Here is a 23,296-nt window from a genome sequence, read left to right on the forward strand (position 1 = left end):
ATATATAAACATCTCTCTCATCTGTATCTATATCTACATATATTCATTCATTCAATCATTTCTGCTCCTTTTGAGGACCTTAGCTAACACAGTTGAGCCTTAGTGGCTTTTGGGAACTGATTCTGCTGGCTCCAGCATCCAGCACAGGCATATACAACTCATGTATGTATGTACATCCAGCAAATTTCAATTGCTTGCTGCACTGAGCCAGGATCTTAGACAAATCCATCTTATTTATGCCACTATGTTTCTTGAATACACAGTGAAGTAGTCCATAAGTGTCTTTACTACATTCCTGTTCTAATAACAGTCTCGAATAAAACTGCAACATGAGCCATGTTGCCACAGGCCTGGTATAAATTTGGGTTATTTAATGCCTAAGCACTTACAGATATGTATAAATATCGTACATGATTTTGAACCATATTTGTGTGCTTCTGTGTGATTTACACATTGTTTGGATAACACTACCCACAAAGAGTCCCTTTCTGAATTTTCCAGCTTGTAGAGGCCACACCCATATGGGAGAGATACTTTTTAATTCACAGCAAGATGCTACATGCTGGCCAAGCCTTACATCCATCTGATTCCTACCCGAGGCACAAATGCTGCGTTAGTCAGGGTTCTCTAGAGTAACTTGTAGAATGAATCGCTCTATGTATATAGAAAGAGAATTTTTAAGAAAGACTTAAAGGCTGTGGTCCAGCTAATTCAACAATGATGGCTATGTATGAAAAGCTCAAGAATCCAGCAGTTGCTCTCAGTATATGTCAGAAGCCAAAGGAGGCTCTAATGTCAACAGAGGAAGGATTTGCTGGTGAGGTGAAAGCAAGCAGACAAAGAACAAAAGCTTCCTTCTTCCCTGTCATCATGTAGACTTTCAGCAGAAGGTGCTGCCCAAATTAGAGGTGGGTTTTTCTAGCTCAAAAGATAAAGGTGTGTCTTCATACCTCAAAGATCTGGATCTGGATTAGAAGTAGATCTGCCCATTCAAATCAAGCAAAGATCTCTCACAGGTGTACCCTCTAGTTTTGGGTTTTAGGTAATTCTAGATGTAGTCAAGTTGGCAACCAAGAATGGCCATCGCAAAGGGCAGCCTTTAAAACTACTTAGAGGAGGCCAGGATGCTGCAAATTCAGGAGCCGGAAGCAGTCTCTTCCCTTCCTGGTCTACTGCTCCTGCTCAGGCCAAGTCATTGCTACACAGAGCATCTGCCTCCCATCTTCTCTGCGAGATCTCCCTCCCAGAGCAGAAGTCCCGTTTTGCCTGTGCCACGAATGAGTACCCGAGTCCTGGGTGGAATGAGGTCCTGCACAGAAAGCTTCTGTACACCAGTTTAGGTTTCTCAGGACACTGTGGTCCCCTTAACATAATGCTGTTTTAAAACATTCCCTTTTCTCCGAGTCCCTCAAGACTCAGAATTAACTTGAATAAATTCTCCTAATCTGAGCCAGTGTTTTGGAAATCTTTTAATACTCTAAATCACTTTGCACATAACAGCAGCTTAACTCTCACTTGTGATGGGGAAATTTACCAAGAAACATGCATAGAATGTGACTGTTGGAGAAATCTTTGGGGACAGGGGCTTTCATTTGTGACGTAGAAAAGTGATTTAGCAACTCAGGAAATGAAAGGATTTTTATTCTAGCAGGGTATTTTCTGGTCACCCCTTTTATTTACTAATAAATTCTTCCTGGCACAAATAGCTCTTGTGTCGGCACAGCTGTGGGAATGTATTGTGGCCTCCTATCCCCTCCAGGAGCTATTTGTTATTCCCCCAAAGCATATTCCATGGAAGATAGGTCAGCTCCCGAACACTGTAGAGGAGTCCAGTGTCCTGGGAATCCCCAAATATAGCGTTGGGAACTCCAGTGATAGCGGGGAACAAGATAGGAACCCCAAAGCTCAAACTGAGGAGAGAAAAGGGGTCTCTCTAGCCACATCTACTAGTTGCATACAAATAGGGTCCCACTGGCCCCAGGGCAGCCAACATATCTGAAGTCTGTGAGACTTGGAGAACATCACGTGAGAAGTTGCTTCATGATATATTGGATGGAGACTTCATCAAGGGTTGAGGTTAGGTACTGAGTGACTTCCTGTCAGCCTCAGTAATTAATTGCCGCCCCAGGAGATGGTGTAATTACCTCCTGAGTAGAGATAGCTGTTTGTCATGAGTGATTAGGTGAAGCCCTGCATGAAGGTGGAAGACTGGGGATCACGATTCCTGCAAATTAAGCCAAAACTGAGGGGCAAAAACAACTAGAAAACCAAAACCAAAATCAAACCAAAACAAAGAAGCCAACCACACACAGGCCTTTCTTATAACCTCATCTCCTGTGCCAAAGAACAAAGGTGTCCTTCCACTTTTTTTGAGCTTTTACCTTATGAGGCAGGAACTCTGTTTTGTGTTATTTTAATTATTATATCTATATGCACATAAACAGTACAATTAGAATAACTGTAATTTAGGGGTCTGCTACTCAGAATAGCTATTGCGCTTGAACTGTGCTGAACGGCTGAGCAGTGATAACTGAAATAGCTGTCGTGGGACATACGCATCTACAGAGTATATTCTGGATCTTTATCCACAACCGGAGGAGCCTTCCTATTCCAGTTCAACACAGCTCTATTAGGCGAGGGTCTCTCCACCCAGTAGCTGCTTTGGTGAGCAATTTAAGGTAGAAACTTCAGTGAGAATGAAAAGACAAGATGGCAATTGGCTGATGGCCGGGACTGACTACTGTCCCTCTACCTGCCTAAGCTGGTGCCACCATGAGTACACGTCACAGGCTAGGTAAACTGAAGCCTGTGCTAGCTGGTCTGCTCTGGTTACATCAGCATGAACCGGCGAAAATGCCAAGGGCCACAGGGATAGACAAAATCTCATTGTGCAGCTGAGGAAACTGAGGTATGGGAGAGCTTGACCTCAGTGGATGGAGAATGGAGAGATGCTGGGTCCGTTTTTCTTTTTCTTTCTTTCCTTCCTTCCTTCCTTCCTTCCTTCCTTCCTTCCTTCCTTCCTTCCTTTCTTTCTTTCTTTCTTTCTTTCTTTTTTGAGACAAGATCTCATGCAGTCCAGGCTGGCTTTGAATTTGCTTTGCATGTGATTATGCCCTTGAACTTTTGATTCCTGTGCCTCTGCCTCCTAACTGCTGGGATTATAGGTGTGGGTCACCATGCTGGAGAGCTAGGAATCCACCCCAGGTCTTTGCACATGCTGGGCAAGTGCTCTGCCTACTGAATTCCATCCTCAACCTCAGGATTCTTATTAAAGTAACTCTCAACACTTTTTCTTTCTTTCTTTTATTCCCTTCTTTCTTCTTTCTGTTTGTTTGCTTTTCAAGACAGGGTTTCTCTGTGTAGTTCTGCCTGTCCTGGAACTTGCTCTGTAGACTAGGCTGGCCTTGAACTCATAGAGATCCACCTGCCTCTGCCTTCTGGCTACGGGGCTTAAAGGTAAGTGCCACCAGTGCCTGTCCTCTTAAGACTTTTCAAGTAACAAATTATTTAAACTTTCATTCTCAGCTAAACAGTGTCTGCTTTTATAATGAAAGCAGCTCAGTTTAAAATGAGCTTGCCTTGAAAGAGCCTACCTGATGCATGCACTGTTTTCTAGAAAAAACAGAAACAAAAAAGTAGAGTATTTTCTGAACCAAGCACCATTTATAAAACACTGACACAGCTGACTTCAATCTCTAGCTGGAAATCTCTGCATGGGTTAAATGTTTTTTAATACATTTGCTGTGTCTGGAAAGTAGAGGCTCATTGCTTATATTTTGATGATAAAGGCGAAGATCGCTTGGTAATAATTAATGCTCATCCCTCCCAGGACCGGCTCCTTTCACAGGGGATAGAAACACAGCAACACAGGAACATTAACTTGCTTCCCTAGAGCAATCGAACAGCATCCAAAAGCAGCAGAGGCATCGTGCATCGAAGCCCCTTTCAAAATTTTGATCTGTTTCACGCTGCCTTGGCCTCTTAGCCAGCATTTTTACAGGGCTCAGAGTGTGTGTGAGTCTCTTGCCAGCCCTTACTCAGTGTCTCTGACACCCATGTTTGGATGTTCTAGACAATGGAGGAAAAGGGAAGGGTGGAGGTCGGGGTGCGAAGAAGTACGGTAGCTTAGAAAAGTTTTGAAGAGTTACCTATTTGGTTCAACCCCAAAAGTATTATTTTCCCATTTAGACTTGTCCAAAGTTGTCCAGGAAATGTAACTTTATTTTTATATTTATTTATTCATTTTTTCAAAGATTTATTTGCATTTGCTGTGTATAGTAGTGTTCTGCCTGAGGTGCTGTGGAATGTTCTCTACAAGAGCAGCCAGTGCTCTTAACCTCTGAGGGAATGGAACACTTCCCCTTTGGAGAAGAGACAGGATGCTTAGGAAGAAGTCATATCAGCCTCGATGAATAACTCATAATGTCTAGTAAGTAGGCTACAGGGTCCCACTACTCAATCTTGGGTAATGTCTTAGTTGGGGTTTCTATTGCTGTGATAAAATACCATGACCCAAAACAACCCCTGGACAGAATTTATTTCAATGTCCATCACCAAGAGAAGCCAGGGCAGGAACCTGGTGGCAAGACAATTGCAGAGGCCATGAGGAGTGCTGTGCTTACTGGCTTGTTCCCCAGGGCTTGCTCAGCCTGCTTTCTTAACCATCCAGAACCACCAGCCCAGGGATGGCACCACCCACAGTGGACTGGGCCCTCCCACATCAATCATCAATCAAGAAAAATGTACCACAGGCTTTCCCACACATAGTCTGGGGAGAGCATTTTCTCAGTACAGATTTCCCTTTTCAAAATGACACTAGGTTGTGTCAAATCGTTATACAAACAGTCAACACCGGCAATCTCGGGTCCAGGAGCAAGAGGGAGGATGGGACTGAAAGAGAGCAGCTCTAAAAAAAGTTCTGGAACTTTCAGTGGATCCTGCTATTGGGGATAAGCGGACAATATTTGCAAACAATCAGAAATATAGAAAATACAGCCAGTTGACAAAATACACACTAAAGCCGTTTCACAGAGGAGTTTGATAAGATTTGGGGAAGCTCAGCCCTCCTTCCTAGAAGTTTAAAATTCCCATCATGACTCACTTTGGTAAGTCTACCAAGTTCTTTCCTTAGGAAACATTGGTCTTGAGGTTTGAATTCTTCAAGCATCTAGAGAACTAATAGCATTTTTAAATTTTGGGTTCATTTCTACCATTAAAAATGCCATGCATGGATCTAATTTGTTCAAAGTCATATGTGGTGGTATGTGCCTGGAATATATAGGTTTAAGGGTCTGTCTTTGATATGTGCAAGACAACATGTGTGTGTGTGTGTGTGTGTCAGTGTCTGTGTGTGGAACTTGCTTCCTGCCCTGAGTCAAGTTGGCACGACTGAGGCTGTGGCTTCACAGAGGGCCACATGTCTCCATTAAATAGAATGGCGAGCGGCTTAGAGAGCTTGAAACTCTACAGAGTTGTTGGACACTTTTCTATAACTTTGATGTGTTCAAAAGAGTAATTCAGGCACCAATACCTTAGCTAAACAGCAACTCGGAGGAGGAGATGGGGGATGTTCACGGGGCACTATGCTAGAGTCTCTCGGAGGTCTTCCAGGAACAAAAATGTCTGTTAGATGTGTCTTGACAGTACTCGCTGAGACCAAGGATGTAATATGTCCCAGCAGAGAAGGGGGACACTCACTCTCCACTTCTCGTCAAGTCATGTCTTAAACATTGCTAAAAATCCCTCTGCACAGAGTATCTGAAAGTCTTTGCCTGTGGAGATGTTTCCCATTGAGATAGGATCTTGCTGTGTAGCCCAGGTGGCTCTCAATTTTCCAATCCTCTTGTTTCAGTCTCCCAACTGCTAGGATTACTTGCATGTACCATCAAGTCTAGCAGTTAGGGGACACATGAAACCCTTTTATATAACAGTGTCTTCCTGTTCCTTGTATATGCATATATTTGGTATATGTGAGCGTGCATACACACACACACACACACACACACACACACACACACACACACACGTAGGCCAGAGGTTGACATTAACTGTTTTTTTTTCAATTGTCCTCTACTTTATTTTAATGGGGCAGGACTTTTGCTGAGCCAGAGCCCATTGGTTCAGCTATTCTCCCTAGCCATCCTGTCCAGGGACCATCCCATCTCTGTCTCCATCCTCCAGGCTGCCACGCCCACTAGGCTTCTCTGTGAGTGTTGGGGATCTGAACTCTGGTCTTCATGCTTGTACAGCAGGCATTTCATCCACAAAAATGTGTGGCCATGTTTAATATTGAGGAAGCAAAAAGGAATGCTTACTGTTTAAGAATTCTAAATCCATTTATTTTTTGAAAAGCAGTAAATTGAATGGCATAGAGGAAAGTGACCAGTAAATACACAATGTGGCTGTAAATTCATTCAAGTTCAAAATTAACTATAAAATAAAAGAGTAATCTCAATTTCCCATATCCAGGGTATTTGTTTTAGAAAAAATCACAAAACTAAAATTCTTAAATAATTCCCTAAAAAACTAATATGAAGAAAAGGTATCAGCAGACACTTCTGGTTGGTAAGATTGTTAGAATTGTCAAATGTTGATTCAAGGCCACATTGGTGAGTCTCAGTGTCCTCCACGGTTTCACAATGTGCTTTTCTGAAGGCTCTGACCATGGCACTTTAGTCCTCTCTGGTCTTCATAGGATCCTGGAGGACCCTCTCTTTCCTCCCCTTCTTAGCTGGTGATCACACTGTCTGGCCTGAGCTACCTCTCATCAGAATGCTCTGGCCGTGTTTTCTGTAGTCTCCTGGTTTGTACTCTGAACTTGGTGGCAGAGTCTTCTGTATGAAATGTTACAATCCCCATTGCCGGACAAACTTTCTTCAACCATCAAGGCTCCAACAAAGTTTCTTTACCCTCTAGAGTTACAGCCTTCTCCTTTGTGTCTATATAAAGACACGTGTGTTTGACACACTGGTAGATAACGAACGTGCAAAAATGAGCATACATAACCTTTGCTCCTCCTGTTGGGGACCTTACAGACGAAGGTGGGGTAGCAGGATGTGTATGAGCAAGGTGATGAACACACACGGGCATGTTCAAGGTGGTGTGGATGAGGCTGAGCAGGACCAGACTACTCTGGGTTCCTGTGCGACCTTGTTTGGCTCAATCACATGCTGCCATACGGATATGGCATCTCATGCACATGTATCCTGTCTTCCCCCTTTTCTTGTCCCCAACCGCTGTGGTTACGTGGCCATATTGTCCAGCTCAGTGCGACACACACAGGTGACAGGCAATTAATGCAAGCAGAATGCATAAACCATTTCCCCTATAAGAGGTACTGATTTATTTTAAATATAATAAATGATACACTGAAAATTCCCCTAGTGAACATTTCTTATTAGAATAGTGCTGTAGCTGAACAGCCCAGTTTCCACTGATTGCAGCAGGAGAAGGAAAGATGAACTCCTAGGACTTCCGTCAGAAATGCAAATCTATGTGCTACTATTTCAAGTGTGACACGAGATGGCATGCACAATATGCAACTCCAGAAGCTTTAATCAGGGGTGCGTGTGGCTCTCCCTGGCTGAGCAATGCATCTGCATGGGAATGGGAACAATAAGAACAGTGGATGGATGAAGATGTCAGCCCCACTGAAGAATCTTCTAGAACTGTGGCTCTGCTCCCCATTTATGGCAGCACTGGCTGCTCCTCTATCTGTACAAATTCATAAGATTGCTGAAAAGACACCTAAGCATGAAGGGCAAACTCAGCTTAAGGGTAAGATGGGAGCTGGAGGGCTAACATTCCATGCCTGAGAACACAGAGAGTGAAACGCATATTTATGTGAGGAGAGATAACATATGCCAGTTAATCTCCAGTGGGATCTAATGACTTTGTTGACTTCTGGATATGACCTGATTTTAAAAACGGAAGTGTTCCTCTTTGTTCCTAGCTGGGGGGTGGGCATGGCAACGACAGACTGGAAGTGGCATTGCCAGCCCAGCTCCAGACTCTTAGGAGCAAGAGGTAAACTTCAGTCTGCTTGAGGTCTGGTCTTTGGTTCAGGCCTTGTCTCATACCACAGAAGCAGAACATAGGCCTACAATTCATTTAGCCAGAGAGGAACAAAGAGAAACTTTTTATGGCTGTTATAGCAACAATGGGCTCAAAAATTATTATTGGTCACAACCTAAAGATGTTTTGTAGGTTACTAAAAGGTCCTTGCCCAATACCGGCTTCTTCACAGTTCTCCTTAGCAATTAAGTTCTTCATTTGCTACTAAGAGACAATAAAGGGACTTTTGAGAGGTGGAGACAGACAGATCCTCAGGGTGTGTTGACCAACCTAATTTAATGAGCCCCAGACCCCAAAGACAGACAATTTGTCTTAAAAACAAGGTAAACAGCCATTGAGGAATGATATTTGAGGATCCCACAAGCACGTGAACCCACCACCCACCCACAGACACACATCTAATGAGGGTAGAGGGAGTTTTGTCTGGAGAATAGGAAGCTTCTGGTCATCTGACTTAAATGGAGAAGACACACACTCTCCTCCTCTGTAGGTGGCTTGAACACTGATTTACTCAGTCCGGTAACCAAGGACAGAAAGGTCTAGACCTCTTCAGACCCACTATAGCAAGGATCCTGGGGCTTAATGCATCCCTATTCGATACTCAGAGTTCTTTTCTCTCACAGGAATGAGGTCAGCTGCCCAAAAGACAAACACTGGTCATAAAAGGGGCTGGGTGGGGCAATGGCTATCTTAAGGGAAGGCAGAGTTTGCCTCCAGCTTGCTGGAGCCCGCATCGGTTCTATTGCTGACCCAAGATAAGTAAATCTGGTTGGGCTGGGCACCAGGCACAGGTGGACCAAGCCTGTGCAGGCTGGGAAGGTAAGTGGACATTAGTGGAGACTTCCTGCTGCTGGGCTCCTTAACTTCCTGGGGTAAGTGTGTCTCTGCTGGTGTCTGGTTATGTATCTACCGATGGTGTTTAAAATGGTGCTCAGGAAATTAAAAGCCTCCTCAGTAAGTGGTTTATTTAAATCATGTTCATTATGGAAGTTTGATGCCTCCGGGAGACCTTACAAAAACAGCCTCTGGCTTCTTTAGTCTAAACTGGAAGCACACACAGAGGCTGAAAACACCAATTCGGAGACCTTTTTAAAAAAATCTGCTGACATTCAGTATGTGAAGGGGTTTCCCTTCAGCCCATCATGGGAAGTGGATTCCTGGGTAGACTCGGGATAACTAGCAGAGATCTTATCTCTTTACTGCTATCTTCCCACTCCAGCCATTCTTATTGATTAAATACCTCCTGCCCTTCCCGGGGGCACAATGCCGCCTATACAAAGGCCCCGCTGGGTCTCCTGAAAGGGTCTTTCAGAAGCTGGCTTTGATGTAGCTTTATTCCTTTCCAAGTGGCCGTCATCTCCTGACTGTAGTCTCTGCTAACACCTCCCTATTTACACGGAAAGCTGCTTGTGGGAATGCTCTAAAAATTGATAAATAAATAACCGGCGATTTCTCGCCTGAGAGGCATCCATCCTGAGTACTTTACAATCTTCAAAGATTCAACAAGTAGCATCTCATCTCATTTCTGTACGAGACTGACTGTGCTGAGACTTTCCTCCTAATGCTTCCAAATGACTGGGCCGTGACAGCGTGAAGGCCTGCTCACACGAAGAGGCATATTTCATGTTCCTAGAGGTGGGATGCAGAACTGCCAGCTTGTAATTGGTGAAGAATTCTTTAGGGAGGAGGACATAGCTCCGTTTGTAGCACACTTGCCTAGCAAATCACATGCTGTGGAACTGTATCAAAGGGGCAGGGCAATGCACACCTGTAATCCCAGCACTTGGGAGACAGAAGCAGGGGGATCAGAAGGTCCAGCTCATCATCCCCTACATGGCAAGTTCAAGACTAAGCTGGCCTACAGAAGATTCTGTCAAAAACAAACCCACACCTGAAGTTCTTTAGGGACTGTGAGAGTCTGTCAGCAGAGCAGATCGTCTGTGTAGGTAGCTTAGGAATAGTTAAGGCAGGCTGTCTGAGGACAGGCCTGTTATTTTAGAACTAATACCTGAAAAGAACAGGAGAGCCGGGCGATGGTGGCGCACACCTTTAATCCCAGCACTCGGGAGGCAGAGGCAGGTGGATCTCTGTGAGTTAGAGACCAGCCTGGTCTACAGAGCTAGTTCCAGGACAGGCTCCAAAGCCACAGAGAAACCCTGTCTTGAAAAAACCAACCCCCCCCCCAAAAAAAGAACAGGAGAAGAAGAATTTGGCTGATATCAAATTCCTGGGCTTTCTTTGAGTGCTAGACAAGAAACAATATGGCTTTGCAAAGAAGAGCTTGTGTCAGGGGGCAATTCTATCTTCTTCCTAAAGTGTGTGGAGGGCATCCTGGACCAGCTTCCATTTCTAGAGAGGAAGGAGGAAATTGCTCTCTTTGTGGACGTGCAAGTCCACTTGACGAATGACTTCCTGGAGGATATTGGGAGCTGTGCTTCCCTGAGAGACAGCTCCTTCCTTCATGATTCTTCCAGGCCAGTCCACGGGTAGAAGGAGGGGCACAGAGTACATTCATTTTTGTCTGTGTGTCAACTCACCAGCTTGTAGTCTTCCTTGATTCTTACATTTTCTGCTTACAAAACAAATCCATAAAGCAGGCATAAAAGTAACGAGCCACATTCTGCTTCTTAGTCTGGTCAGGATATAAGCTACCACACAGATGAACAGATCAGAGGCTGGTGTGGTAGGCTCACGTGTCTGGAGCAGAGATGCCTCCTATCAAAAGATCTTCACTCCAGGCAGAGGGGTAGCAACCTTTGAGGAACCAAATGGCAGGGTCCTTGGCTCCAGTAAAAGGCAGAGCAGAGTGGAAGGTAAGCAGCCACATTGCTGCCATGGTTCCTAGAGCACATCATGGCGTCCTAGAGGTCATCAGTGAAAAAACGGCAAGGGACAAAGCCTGTTCACTTTCTGGAGTCTGTGCTTTCTGTTGAGATGGCCGCCTATGTGAGAAAGGCGCTCTCCTTGGTGCTGACTGCTCGTCCAGCCCTGGGACCACATGGTGGTGGTGTGGGCACTAGACATGGGGTCGACTGAGGTTGCTAGGTGCTGACTTGGGGTCCTCATTTGGTCTAAAAAAGGAAAGTGCACTGCTTTGCTGTGCCGGTGCATTGGTGCACTGGGTTCTGGGCACCACAGGAGCCAGTTTCCAGTTTGTGGAAACAGAGTTAGGTACACAAGACCCAGTGATAACACTGTGAAGCTGGAGGTTCGTGAGAGACAGGAGGAATACTTACTGCCTGTATTTTTAACACAGAACATTATTAAGTTCTTTCAGTATATATTTCAGATATTTAATTAAGGAAGATCGTAGCTCATACTCTCAGACAGTAGTCTTCTATGTTACAAAAGAGTGAAATATTCTAATTACATGCTTGGAGACCTGTGCTGGAGAGGACCTTAAACCACAAATAAAAACCTCCTCTCTCACCCAAGCAGCCACTTTTAATGGTTAATAATAATCCAGACAATATTTTATAATTCTGTGAACACTGATTTATTTGTTTACTTTTTCACTTAATTCTGTGTCTACACTACAGGTAAGACTTGATGGGTCCCCAGGACAGCAATGTAAACTAGGTCAGCCCGTTTGGGGTCCCTGCAGTGCATGCAGAGGAGGGAGATTTAACATGTTAAATCACGTTTATTATTTGTGGAAAGACGTTTTAGGAGGATTGATATTATACTTGGGAGTCGGAGTGGTTCTGAGTTTGTGGCCACTGACAAGCGACCAAAAGTCAGAGAGTCAAAGAGCAAGGGCTATCCCCAGGTAAAGAAAAAAGGTTAAAGAGTGACAAAAAAAATGCCACCTGGTCCAATGTATGCACCTATTGTGGACACTATTTGGTCATATAAAGAGTCTGACACATGGTACAACATGGAAGATCCTTAGAAATGCTGGTGCTAAGGGAGCAGCAGGATGCGGTATATGATTCTGCTAACATGAAATACCCAGAGCAGGTGCATTCATAGAGACAGGAAGGAGTGTGGAAGTGATCAGGGGCTGCAGCGGGGGAGGAGCGAGGTCAGATGAGAAGGCATTGGAGTGGAGAGTCACTGTGTGTGGGCAACACTGTGGATGCTTCCAGTGCAATTGGTGTGAGCATTTACATGACTCGATAGAAATTTTTGTCATATCTATTTACCACAATAAAAACAAAGAACAAGAGAGTAAAGCATCCTGCTCTGATGACCGTGCCCTGTAATTCTGGTGTATAAGACTCCAAGTAGATCTGAGAAATAGGGAGTGAGATGTATGAGCCAGGATGAGCATCAGGACCAGGAGGTCATTTCCCGCAGCTACGCAAGGGGAAAACAAGGGAGCTGATGCAGAGGCAGGAATGATGGAGGATGTGGCAAGACAGACAGGTAGTGGTGTTCAGATCCATCGGGGGTTGGTGTCTAGGAGAGAGCCTAATGAGAAGCAGAGCAGGAGAAATGACAGGGAGATCATTGTGTGTATGTGGGGCTCCCACCAGCAGAAGACAGAGGACTTAGGATAAGGGACTAGAATCATGGCGCAATGAGATGGAATGTGGCTGCTTGTGACCCTAAAAACCACCCAGGATCCCTGGGTTGGACAGAGGAGAGAGCCCAGCAGTCAGAATGCTGGGATAGGAGGAAGACTCAGACGCACATTTTGCAAGAAGATTTTGGATCATTTCCGGCTGGCTGGGCTCAAGCTATAGCAGTGTGGTCTTCTTGTTGTGTAGAAGTGGTTTGTTCAAACATGAAAATAAAACCAAATATCTAAACAGTAAGTTCCTTTGTGATGGCCACAATAACTGATACCGTGTCTTATGAGATATAACATCCTCTGTAAGAAACTATTCTGGTCCCAGTACTCATCCTATGAAAAGTTAGAAGATGCTGTTCTTTTAATAGACTCTCTGACAAGTTACTTCACCACACATAGTCATAAAACACATCTTATCTTCCCTAATTGATCCTAAACCCATAAAGTATGTCAACAGCAGCTTTAGAATTAAAAGGATTTTTTCTATAAAAATATACTCTCGGAAATGCAACTGAGTCCCAAGCCAGCACCATCAACAAGTTTTCACGACTAGTGTAACTCTGTCACCCGTTAAGCTGGGTTCTCTCTGCACTAGCAGACAGTCACTGTCACAGAGAACCACTGTCGGAGCCTGCTCCAGCAAAATGAGCTGGGGGTACCTGGGTAGGGTGCGAGGATTAAGGAAATGTCAGCTGGGGGACTGCCAGCTTACTCTGCACAGCCCCGAGTTCATTTCAGAGCTTGCTTATATAGAACACCGCAGAAAGCACAGCCCTGATGGTCAGTCAGTATCTAATCACAAGACCATTCCTGTCCTTGAGCGAGCAGTTTCAATTTCTATCTCCGTGTTCCTGAGGTTTGGCATCAGCAGCATTCTTTCTACTAGCTAGCGTGCTCTTTTCTCGTGGGCAAAATGCTCTTTCCCGTGGGCTTAATCAGAACTTTCTCACAGCCCTCAAGGATGCTGGAACAAGCAGAGCAGGCAAGCTGAGCTCGAATGACTTTTTTTTTCTTTAAAAAAAAAAAAAGCCAGAATTGACTCCAGATGGAAACTGAGCCACAAGTGGGCTACCACAAAACACACTGGTCCAAGTGCATAGAATAAGTGACTATGGAGTCTCCAGCCCCAAATGGACCATCTATAACATTATCCCTACACCCAAAGGTGAGGAACATGATGGACAGAGGGATGGAAAATGTAAGGAGTAGAGGACCACAAGTGGCTTCTGGGTATGACTGGGATGGTGCTCTAGTCACCTGCACAAGCCCACACAGGTCAGCAGCCTAGCATGGATGCAGGGGAAGGCTCATACGTCCCCGTCTCTAGCAGAGGAGTAATAGGCTGTCAATGACATCTAAGGAGGGCCAGCTTCCTTCAGTGACAAGTCCCCCAAATAGACTGAGCATGCTCAAGTGGTCACCTCTACATCCATATAATCAACACTAGTGAGATTAATAGGCACACACACACACACACACACGCACGCGCTCATACACACACATGTATGCTGCTGCATGCAACAATAAAATCACAGGAGAACATGAATTAGAGATGGGGATGTGAGGGAGGCAAGGGGAAAGTTGGAGGTGGGAGGAAGTGGCAGATAGAATTAAAATGCATTGTATGCATATGAAATTCCGAAGAGAAAGTACCAAAAATACATGTGAGACAAACATAGCATATGATTTGAGAATCATTTATCAGTTCTCCACTACAAGGAAAACACCCCGGCCCACCGACTTTGAAGCTGAGATCTCAGAAGCTCGTTAGAGCTAGCCGTATGCTACTTAGCACTCTGCATTAAAATCATGAAGGGAATGATTTGAATCTCAAGTTGTTTCGTGAAACACCTGTCTTGGAAAAGGCAGCACACAGAAGGTGGTTCCTGGGCTATGGGCTGAGAAGATGCACTCACAGCATTCCACTGCTGCAGAAGCCGCATGCTTGCACATCAAAAACTGCTAATCCTACACAAAGTGATGTGATCGGCTTTGCTCCAATTTGGCTCATGCCTGATAGCTATGTGACCATACGTCTATCTGTGTGCTATAGTTATGTGGCCATACGTCTATCTGTGCGCTATAGTTATGTGACCATACGTCTATCTGTGCGTTATAGTTATGTGACCATATGTCTATCTGTGCACTATAGTTATGTGACCATACGTCTATCTATGTGCTCTCAGTCCATTTCCAGTCAAGAAAGAGAAGCAAAATGGAGTAGTTTTGTTCTGAGACATGTAAGGTAGAAAGAGATGCCTTGGTTGGAACAGGTGTCAGAAGGTGGAACAGGTTGGCCTTGAACTCTCTATATAACTCAAGATGACCTGCACTTCTGACCCGGATATCCCCACCTCCCAAATCCAGGGATTACAGTCATGTGTCACCACCTCCACCTCTAGGGTGCTTCTGTTCAGGGTTTCACGCGTGCTAGGCAAGCACTCTGCCAACCCTGGCTACAACCCCAGCTAAGATGAACTTTTGAATGATGGCAACATCATAGTTTTCCAGAGACATTAGCAGCAATGTGGGCTGGTGAACAGTGAGTGTGTCCCCTCCACGGAACATGCCCAGATGCTGAGGCTCCTCTGGTCTGGAACTTACCAGACAGTTTGTCTCTGACCTAAGGCAATCACAGCACCTGACAAATGAGGCAGCCACCTATTCCTCTCTCCCCGTTTAAACACAGAGACTCCTTTGCCAAAACCGTATTTGTTTTCTGTATTGCAATCCTAGCAGGCTCCAAAGAAAAGCAAATTGTTTTTGGTTGGCACCTGGCTGAGCTTACTGCTAGATGGCACTTGCGCTCCAACCCTGTTCCTCATTTCCTCACATCAGCCCCAAGAACCCATGCTATGAGATCAATCCTTGGTTTGCAAAATGCAACCCCGCCCTCATCTCTCTATACAGTTCAAGTTAGCCTAGAAAGCTGATAAAATTGCCTCTGTCTCCTGAGTGCTGGGATTCCAGCACACATCAGGCTTGGCCTGTTTGACCTTCTTGTACTCCAGATTTCTTGTGTTAAGCACAGGTGCAGAGGTCAAAGTGTTTGGAGTCGAGACACGGGAGACTTAAGGATGGCCAAGGCTACCTCCTGGGACAGCTATCCTCACCTTTCTCCAGACCAGCTCTGCCCGAAAGAAAGATTTTTCTTCAGTGCATGTGTATTGTTGGATACAGTTGCTATCTGTACCATGTGACCACTGAGCACTCAGAATGGGGCTACAGTAGGGACTGAAATGCTGACTTTGTTCAGCTGTGACGTAAACAGCGGATGCACATGTTGACCAGCACAGTCCTAGACAGAAGTCTGAGCACTGCAGAGTCTAGCAGGTCTGAGCATGGCAAACACGGCTTTGCAGGCCTTGCATTCCCCCATTCCCTCTGCTTTGCCCTGCTAGGTTACATTCCTAAAGCTAGTCACCAGTTCCCTTATTTGGTCACTTCCTCCTCTTGAGGCTCACCACCAACGTCCAGCTATCAAAGTATTGAAATCAAGCAATCAAAAGCCCCCTTTTGGCTACCCTAATTAATATGCCTAATCAAAATTAATCAACTCGTTTGAGCATGAGATTTCCCTTTTTCCCTTTATAAGTTGCCATTTGCCTGTGGGCCACATCCTTCCTCTCTGTGCAGAGGCAGATTTTTGTCCCTCAGGGACAAATAATCCCTTTTCCCCCCTTCCTTGTTTTTTTTTTCCTCCCCTTTTCCTTGTCCCCTACCTCTTGTCATTGTCTCCTATCCCCTGCCCTTTGTCCCTCTGGAGCCAATAAATCTCCCTTGTGCTGAGAAACCGGTCTTGGGATATCTTGTGCCTATTTTTTTTTTTTTCAAGCACCATCAAAATAAACCCACAAAATCAATGGTCAGTGGAGCCTATGCTGGAGAGCTGTGAGCTCCCACAGAGCTAGCTGGACCAGGGTCTTCAGTCAGTTTGTGACCACACCGACGTCCTAACATATAACCAGAGACCTGGATCTTAACATTTTGAAAAGATAAAATTATTTCATACTTGAGTTAGCTCTTGGTTGTGCTGAAAAGTCTAACAGAAGAAAGGGTTTTCTTTTGGCTGGTTGTGTTGTTGCTCTCCATCCATAGCCTTAGGACCACATCACTTCCGGCACTGAGTGGTGAGAAGCAGCTTAGCTCAGGGCAGCAGGGAGGGGCAGGGAACAAGAGGGAAGAGGGCTGGCCTAGAAATAAACTAATCCCTTCCAAAATGATGCCTCAGGGGACTTCCTGCTTGCAACCAGTCTCTACATCTCAGGCCCCATTCAGGTAGGGACTCGTGTACTGAAGTGGTTTGAGCCCTTCCACCCAATCACAAAACCCTAGCTGGGGACCAAGCCTTTAGCTCAGCAGCTTCTTAGAAGACTCACATCCAAACAGAACAATATTTCCCCCTATTTAAACAAAAACGGATTAGAGACAAGTAGAATGGCCAGATCTGTGCTGGATTATAAGCATACTCTTCAAACCGCAGAGGGCTGTCTTTCGAGGAACGTTTGTCAATTGACAAACACTTTGCAGAGGAACGATATTTGGGAACCAGCTTGTACATTTGTGAAAGGTTTCTTTAATTAAAACAAACACTCTCTGAAGCATTCTATCTTCGCACGCCAAGCTGTCTTGCAGGCACAAAGTCTAGCAAGACTTATTTCCAATCTGCAAATGAGCCAATCTTAGAGTTGAAATTAGATTTTTGGACACATGTCAAATAAACAAGGAATGCATATTTTTTGACATTTCCTAGCATTGATTTTCTTTCAAAAATGCTTTTTGATGAGAACTGTTTTATAGATTAAAAATTAACATACCAACATCGAATGGGTCTGCTTGTGGCATGTGTGTAGGTTCAGGTGGTTATGACAAGGGAGGTATAGCGGAGCCTGAGGTTCCATGCTGTGGCCTATGTTTAGTCATCCCAAGGGAGCCTCATCTTGTCTGGTGTCTCCTTGAATGCATCATGGTGCAAGTCACATGCATTCAGAGTCCAGATTTTAATCCTAGTTCTTTAAGAAAGAACAAATCCAGTATAGCTGACAAAATATTTCATTGCAATGCATGTATTTTCATTAAATTAAACTAAGATTCCCTTAAAGAGCAACAAAGGAAACCAGGCATGGGTGCACACACCTGTGGTCCCAGTGAGGCCTTGCTTGGTTACAAACCGAGTTTAAGGCCAGCCTGGGCTATATAAGAGCCCGTCTCCCAATTCAAGCTGCTCCGAAATGAAAACAAACAGAAGGAAGAGCAAAGAGAACAGTTCCCCTTGTCCTCACATTAGTAAACACCGGCCGTCTGCTTGCTTTTCATTTCTAAATGCAACATATTGATAAAGGGCTCTCTATCTCATTGGCTAATTTATGTTTTAATCCAAACATAATTTAAATCTTTGCATCTTCCCCGACTCCTTTCCTATATAAATGAAATGAGGGTTCTTCTCTCATCTCCCTAAAATCCCCAACAGCACAGTGCGACTGGTATTGAGTAGCTCGAAGTCACTGTTTTCAACACAGACACAACATCAGTGAACTCTGTGTTTTCATGAAGCGAGGTTTGGTGCGGCTTTTATAACTCGAGCTTACACACTGCTAAGACCCCATCTGAGGGAAGCAGTGCAAGAACGTCCTCCTGGTTAGGAGTGTCCAGGAGGGGCCTGTGTAGGTGAGGGTCCACGGCAGACACTCCACTGCTCCCCTGTAGCCCAGATCTTTGCCATGTAGGCACATTTGTTAAAGGAAGTGGGGGGGGCTGTTGAGTGCCTAAAGAAAGTCCGTCTTCTTTCCTTAGTGGAATGCGACTTTAAAGGCTTCTTGTTTTTGTTTGATTTCTTTTTAGTTGTTATTAAATCTTGTCCCTGGATTTCTAACTTAAAACAGAAGATTGTTCAAGTATTATTTTTTAAAAAATATCTTTCAGCTATAGTCCAGTCCAAGATAACTCCAAATAAGACAAAGGCATTTGGTTTACTGGTTCTCGCCAGGCTTCACGCTCACAGCTAAGCTTCCTCCATTCTAGGTCAGTGGCTACCATGTATTTCATATTTTGTCACTATTTCCCAGTATTAAACATGTCAATACTTCACATCTAAGTCATAAAAGTTAGTGAGGTCATTCAGATACAGTGTAAAAAGGCCCCAGGAAAAAACGATACGTCACAGGAATTCCTCATGATATCAATTAATGCTTTTATGAGCCATAGTCAAGATACAACCAAAAACTTAGATGTGAGTAAAGTCATGTTATTTGATCTCCAGATATACACTGTGTTGAGTTCTGGCAAAGTCAAACACTTCTGCGTTTAGTGAAAACTAAAATCTCAGTGCTCCCAAGAGTAAGAGATGTCACATGTCAGTGTGCACAAGCTCCGGTGGGCTGGGAAGGTAGCCTCTGATAGAAGATTTCCGCAGTACTTCCCATTCCTGATCGACTTGCCATTGATCTCTACACACGGCATTATATCCTAGGAGTGCTGCTAAAACACCGTGTCATGAAAGCACACGAACACACTTACCCACTGTCTGAAAAGATCTCCGGGCGGCTAAGTACGCAATTCTAACTCTGGGGTAGACGAGTGGAACGCAATTGCAGTTTATTCCTATTGCTTCTGCATTATTGGGCCACTCACTCCACTTACTCTGTGCATCTAGAACTCAGACACTTGATCTAACTGTGGAGGAGAATGTAGGCTCAGGACAGGAAGACAGGCAAATAGACAGTGCGGCTTTCCGACTCGAATCCTAGGAAGTGGTGCCTTCTCTGAAATCATTCTTTACCCTAGTAATGGATCTGCCATGACCATCACCGACCTGCCAGGCTACTGCCAGATGGACCTGGGCCATGACATCTTGCAGGTTATATGATAACATTGTGAAACCCGAGACTTGAATCAGGGGGCGGAGCCAGCTACTAATTGACAAAAATTAGCACAGAGAATACTGAGAAGCCAGGAAGAGGGATAGACACACAGGGAAGAGTAGGGAAGGACTTGGAGTTTCGAGGTCCTTTTGGTTTTGGATGGGTGGAGAGATGTTCTCTTGCTAGGTCTCTGGCCTAAAAGGAAAGTCAGCTGATTGCTTCTCAACCTCTCTGAGCTAGGTGGTTTTCACCCCCAACATCCGACTTCCAAGTCTTATTGGTAAATAGAATGGTAGAGGCTTAGTTAAAAACTAAATTTGGCAGCACGGGCAGAGCCAGCGCTGGTGGAACTGGAGATACCACCAGGCGGCTGCTGGAGCAGTGGGGCGCTGACTGTGGGCTGCAGGGCTGCAGGGTTTGGCGGTAATTAAAATAGCAGTAGATTAAGATGCAGCCATAAACTGATGAAAACAGCGATCATAGGCACAGAAAACCTTTCTGCACTGTGTTAGGTAAAGCCCACTGCTATTTGGCATCTGGTGAGCTCAGTGACAGAAGGCAGAAAGGGTTCGGGGATCTCATTTTCCAATGGACACGGATATGTGTTTGAGTACCAGAGTCCTACATACTAATCTTACCACCTGTGTTGGAGAAACCGAAGTCAATCAGAAACCCCAAGTCTAGTTTCTTCAGATGAAACTGTAGTAGTCAGTCATAGGCACACTGGTCCAGGCATATCCTGGCGGTCAAATGACTAGCCCACTAACACCATTGCTAGCCTGGAGCTCAATGCACAGGTGGTGCGGCTGTGAAAATGGGGCTGTGGCATATTGTGATGCATCCCTACTCAATATGCAACTTCCATGCCTCGAACATGTAACATCACTCCCAAGAGTTAGTCAGGAGAAGAAACCTTTTCAAGGCTAAAATATTGGGTTTGGATGTAGATCTCTGTTGGAGAAAGGGCTTGACTCAGGGTAGATTCTACACCATGTGAAAGACTGGACCAAATGAATGTTCTGTATCCTTGAATACCAAGTTGGTTAGGTAAGTGATCAATGAACATTGATGAAACCTTTGGTGACTTCCTCTTTGTTGTTGTTCTATTGGTGTGAAGAGACAGTTTTACCAAAGCAATTCTTAAAAGAAAGTGTGTAAATTGGGGGCTTTCTTAGAGTTTCAGAGGCTACGTCAGCTTGGTTGTTGCCCCTCTGTGAAAGCTGGAGGTCGGAAGCAAAGGGGGAAGATGACGCCAATCTGTGTCTGCCAGGAAGCTAGAGCTATGAGAACCAACGGAAGCTGGAGAGACAGGAAAGACTGCAGTGGCCAGGCAGTGGGAAGAAGAGAGGAGAGGGGAGGGAGAGCTCAGAAGCGGCCTTTTAAACTCATTTTTCCTTTGTTCTCTTTTCAACTTCAAATTGCAAGTGACAGTAGTTTAAAAGACACTCACGAGTTCTTTGATAGTTTCTTTTCCGAGGGTAGGATGGATCTTTTGAGAGTAGGATGGATCTCATGGGTAGACTCAAGTGGAGGCAACGGCAAATGACTTAAGAGGAGTAGATCCCACAGGTGCTGAGAGTCTCTCTTTGCTCTCTTATTTGGGTCACACGCTCAGAGAAAAGCTAGCTGCCATCATGGAGACATACAGCCAAGAGCAGGGCCCTGTGGTGAGAGGCCATGGCTTTTGGCAACAGCCAAGGAGGAACTGAGATCTTGTGCCTCTAGACACGTGAACGGAGGAGCCATCCTACAGACAGATCTCCCTGCTCTGGCCAGGCTCTCAGATGGATCTTCCCATCTGGACTGCAACCTCATGGGACACCCTGAAGGAGAAGCCAAGCCTTTCTTTGGTGACTCTTAACCCTGAGGAGTTCTGGGACGTAATAAAAGTCATAAGAAATGATGGAAATTGTCACTAATGGTTACATAACACTAGCTAATGAATACAATCCAACAATTCTATTCCTGTGAACAGCAAAACAGAACAAGTAACATTAAAACAAAACTCATAGCATCCAGAATTTCAAAGTTCAAATATAGCCACTTTCTTGGAGGGAAAGTTGTCCTGTCCCCAAACTCACATAATCCAAAGGTGTTGGAGTCATTCAAACAATCTCCAAAGTAATTTCCTGGGCCAGTAGGGAAAGGTGCTCGTCACCAAGCCTCAGCCCTGACTGCCCAGAACCCACAGTTGAAGGAGAAAACTGACTCCCATAATTTGTCCTCAGATTCCCATACATGTATCCACCATGTATAAAATTTAACAAAAATTTTAGAAAGTAATTCCTCAAGTTTGGGAGTTTAAATACATAGGCTACTCATGATATCATACTGTATAAAAGAAAAAGAGAAAACCCAACACAAATATCCAAATACAACAATGCACGAATGTCTCCAAAATAGAAAATGACTAAAATCCTTCAACATTCTCAAAGGAAAGTAAAAGACAATGTAAAAACCCAGCCAAAGAAATTGCCACCTCCTCATGAAAAATATTAAAACCCGGCTTTATAGTCAGAACAACATTAGAACAACGGCGGACATACAAAGTTAGCCATCAGTTTAAAATGATTGCAAGTCACTTGGAAAGAAAATATTTGACAAGATTCTGAGCCCTAAGAGCGGTAGCCAGCTTCGGCCATTCTCAATCAGTGTAGACTCTACGGTGGTGACTTGATTTCCATGCTTTGATTCACAGGATGACAGCACACTGACTTGCTGTAGCTATGGTTATTAACCCAGGGGAGCCTTCCACGTGTTTGTTTTCCTCTTGGGCACCATGGTCTCCTATCTCAACGTCTGCTTCCTGAGTTGCACAGCCCTGGTTTGTGAGCCGCGGCAGGGAACCCATCGTGAGCGTCACTTAGAGCAACAGATGCTGCCATCACGTGAACAAACGACTTAACGGAAAGTCAGGCCTGGGTGCTGGGAGCCTGCTAACCACACCCTCTTCAGAAAGCTCTTCCTGACTCTGCAATTCTACAAGAATGTTTCCCACCAAAAGTCAACAGCATCTTATAAGACAGCACACATTCTTTCCTTATCTAGTCTGCTGGAGAGTTAATATCAGCATTAGTATCCATTTGTTGCTTGCACCTGCAATGTAGTGAGTGTTTGGGCACTGGAATGGCTTCCCTAACTTATGACAGACGCAGGCAGGTGTGGGATCTGCTCAGCTTGTCTGCTTTGGCCTCTCAGAATGTTTCCTGTTCCTCATTCTGCTTCCCTTACGGCACCCTCAGTGTTGTTTATTTCATTTCCAAGTGTTTTACACCACAGTTGCACTTGGAATTTTTCTGTACGATCTTCATCTTATTTCTGGAAATGCTGAGACAAATGGGGTCTCTAAACAGCCTGGATGGGAAACTCCCCTCCTCCTTCACTTTCGCTTTATGCAACTGGGGAGACTTTCTCACCCCGCTACATCAGCTGGACATGACAAGAGAAGTATAAACGCCTGGCATGGGGGTTCAGCAGTCTTAGAATACACACCCCAATTCCTACACAGGAATGAAAAAATTCTTTGTTTTTCTGTACATCAGTTCAAATATGTCTGAGCCCCAAAGGAAAATGCAGACAATCTCAGCACATCCACAAAGCAAAGGAGCACACTCCCAGGCACCCCTGGGTGTGGTCAGTACTCACCCCGCAGCCCAGGCCGTTGCCCCCTTCACAGGTGACTTTCCTCTGGCCCTGTTCAGGCAGCAGCCCAGCTCCGCAGCCAGGACGGGGGCACAGCACGCCCCCCATCTGCAGTACACACTCCTCTGCGCCATACTGCTGGTACCTGTTGTACTGGGAAAAGTGGAAGGCAAGGTGAGCTGCGCATGTGACCCAGAGCAGCCTA

General features: G+C 44.9%; 1 protein-coding gene across 2 annotated transcripts in view; it reads right to left on the reverse strand.

Annotated features, from left to right (window-relative positions):
• The window catches only part of Prkn (parkin RBR E3 ubiquitin protein ligase), a 1,135,485-nt gene that overhangs the window by 152,048 nt on the left and 960,141 nt on the right, over window positions 1-23,296 (reverse strand). For both annotated transcript variants that reach the window (XM_050135903.1, XM_050135902.1), the window contains exon 9: window positions 23,095-23,244. In XM_050135903.1, the coding sequence (XP_049991860.1) occupies window positions 23,095-23,244 (150 nt within the window). The remainder of the gene's footprint in view (window positions 1-23,094; window positions 23,245-23,296) is intronic.

The sequence above is a fragment of the Alexandromys fortis genome, unplaced genomic scaffold, assembly GCF_014885135.2.
Source record: "Alexandromys fortis isolate MF-2015 unplaced genomic scaffold, M_Fortis_MF-2015_v1.1 scaffold_23, whole genome shotgun sequence".
NCBI lineage: Eukaryota > Metazoa > Chordata > Mammalia > Rodentia > Cricetidae > Alexandromys > Alexandromys fortis.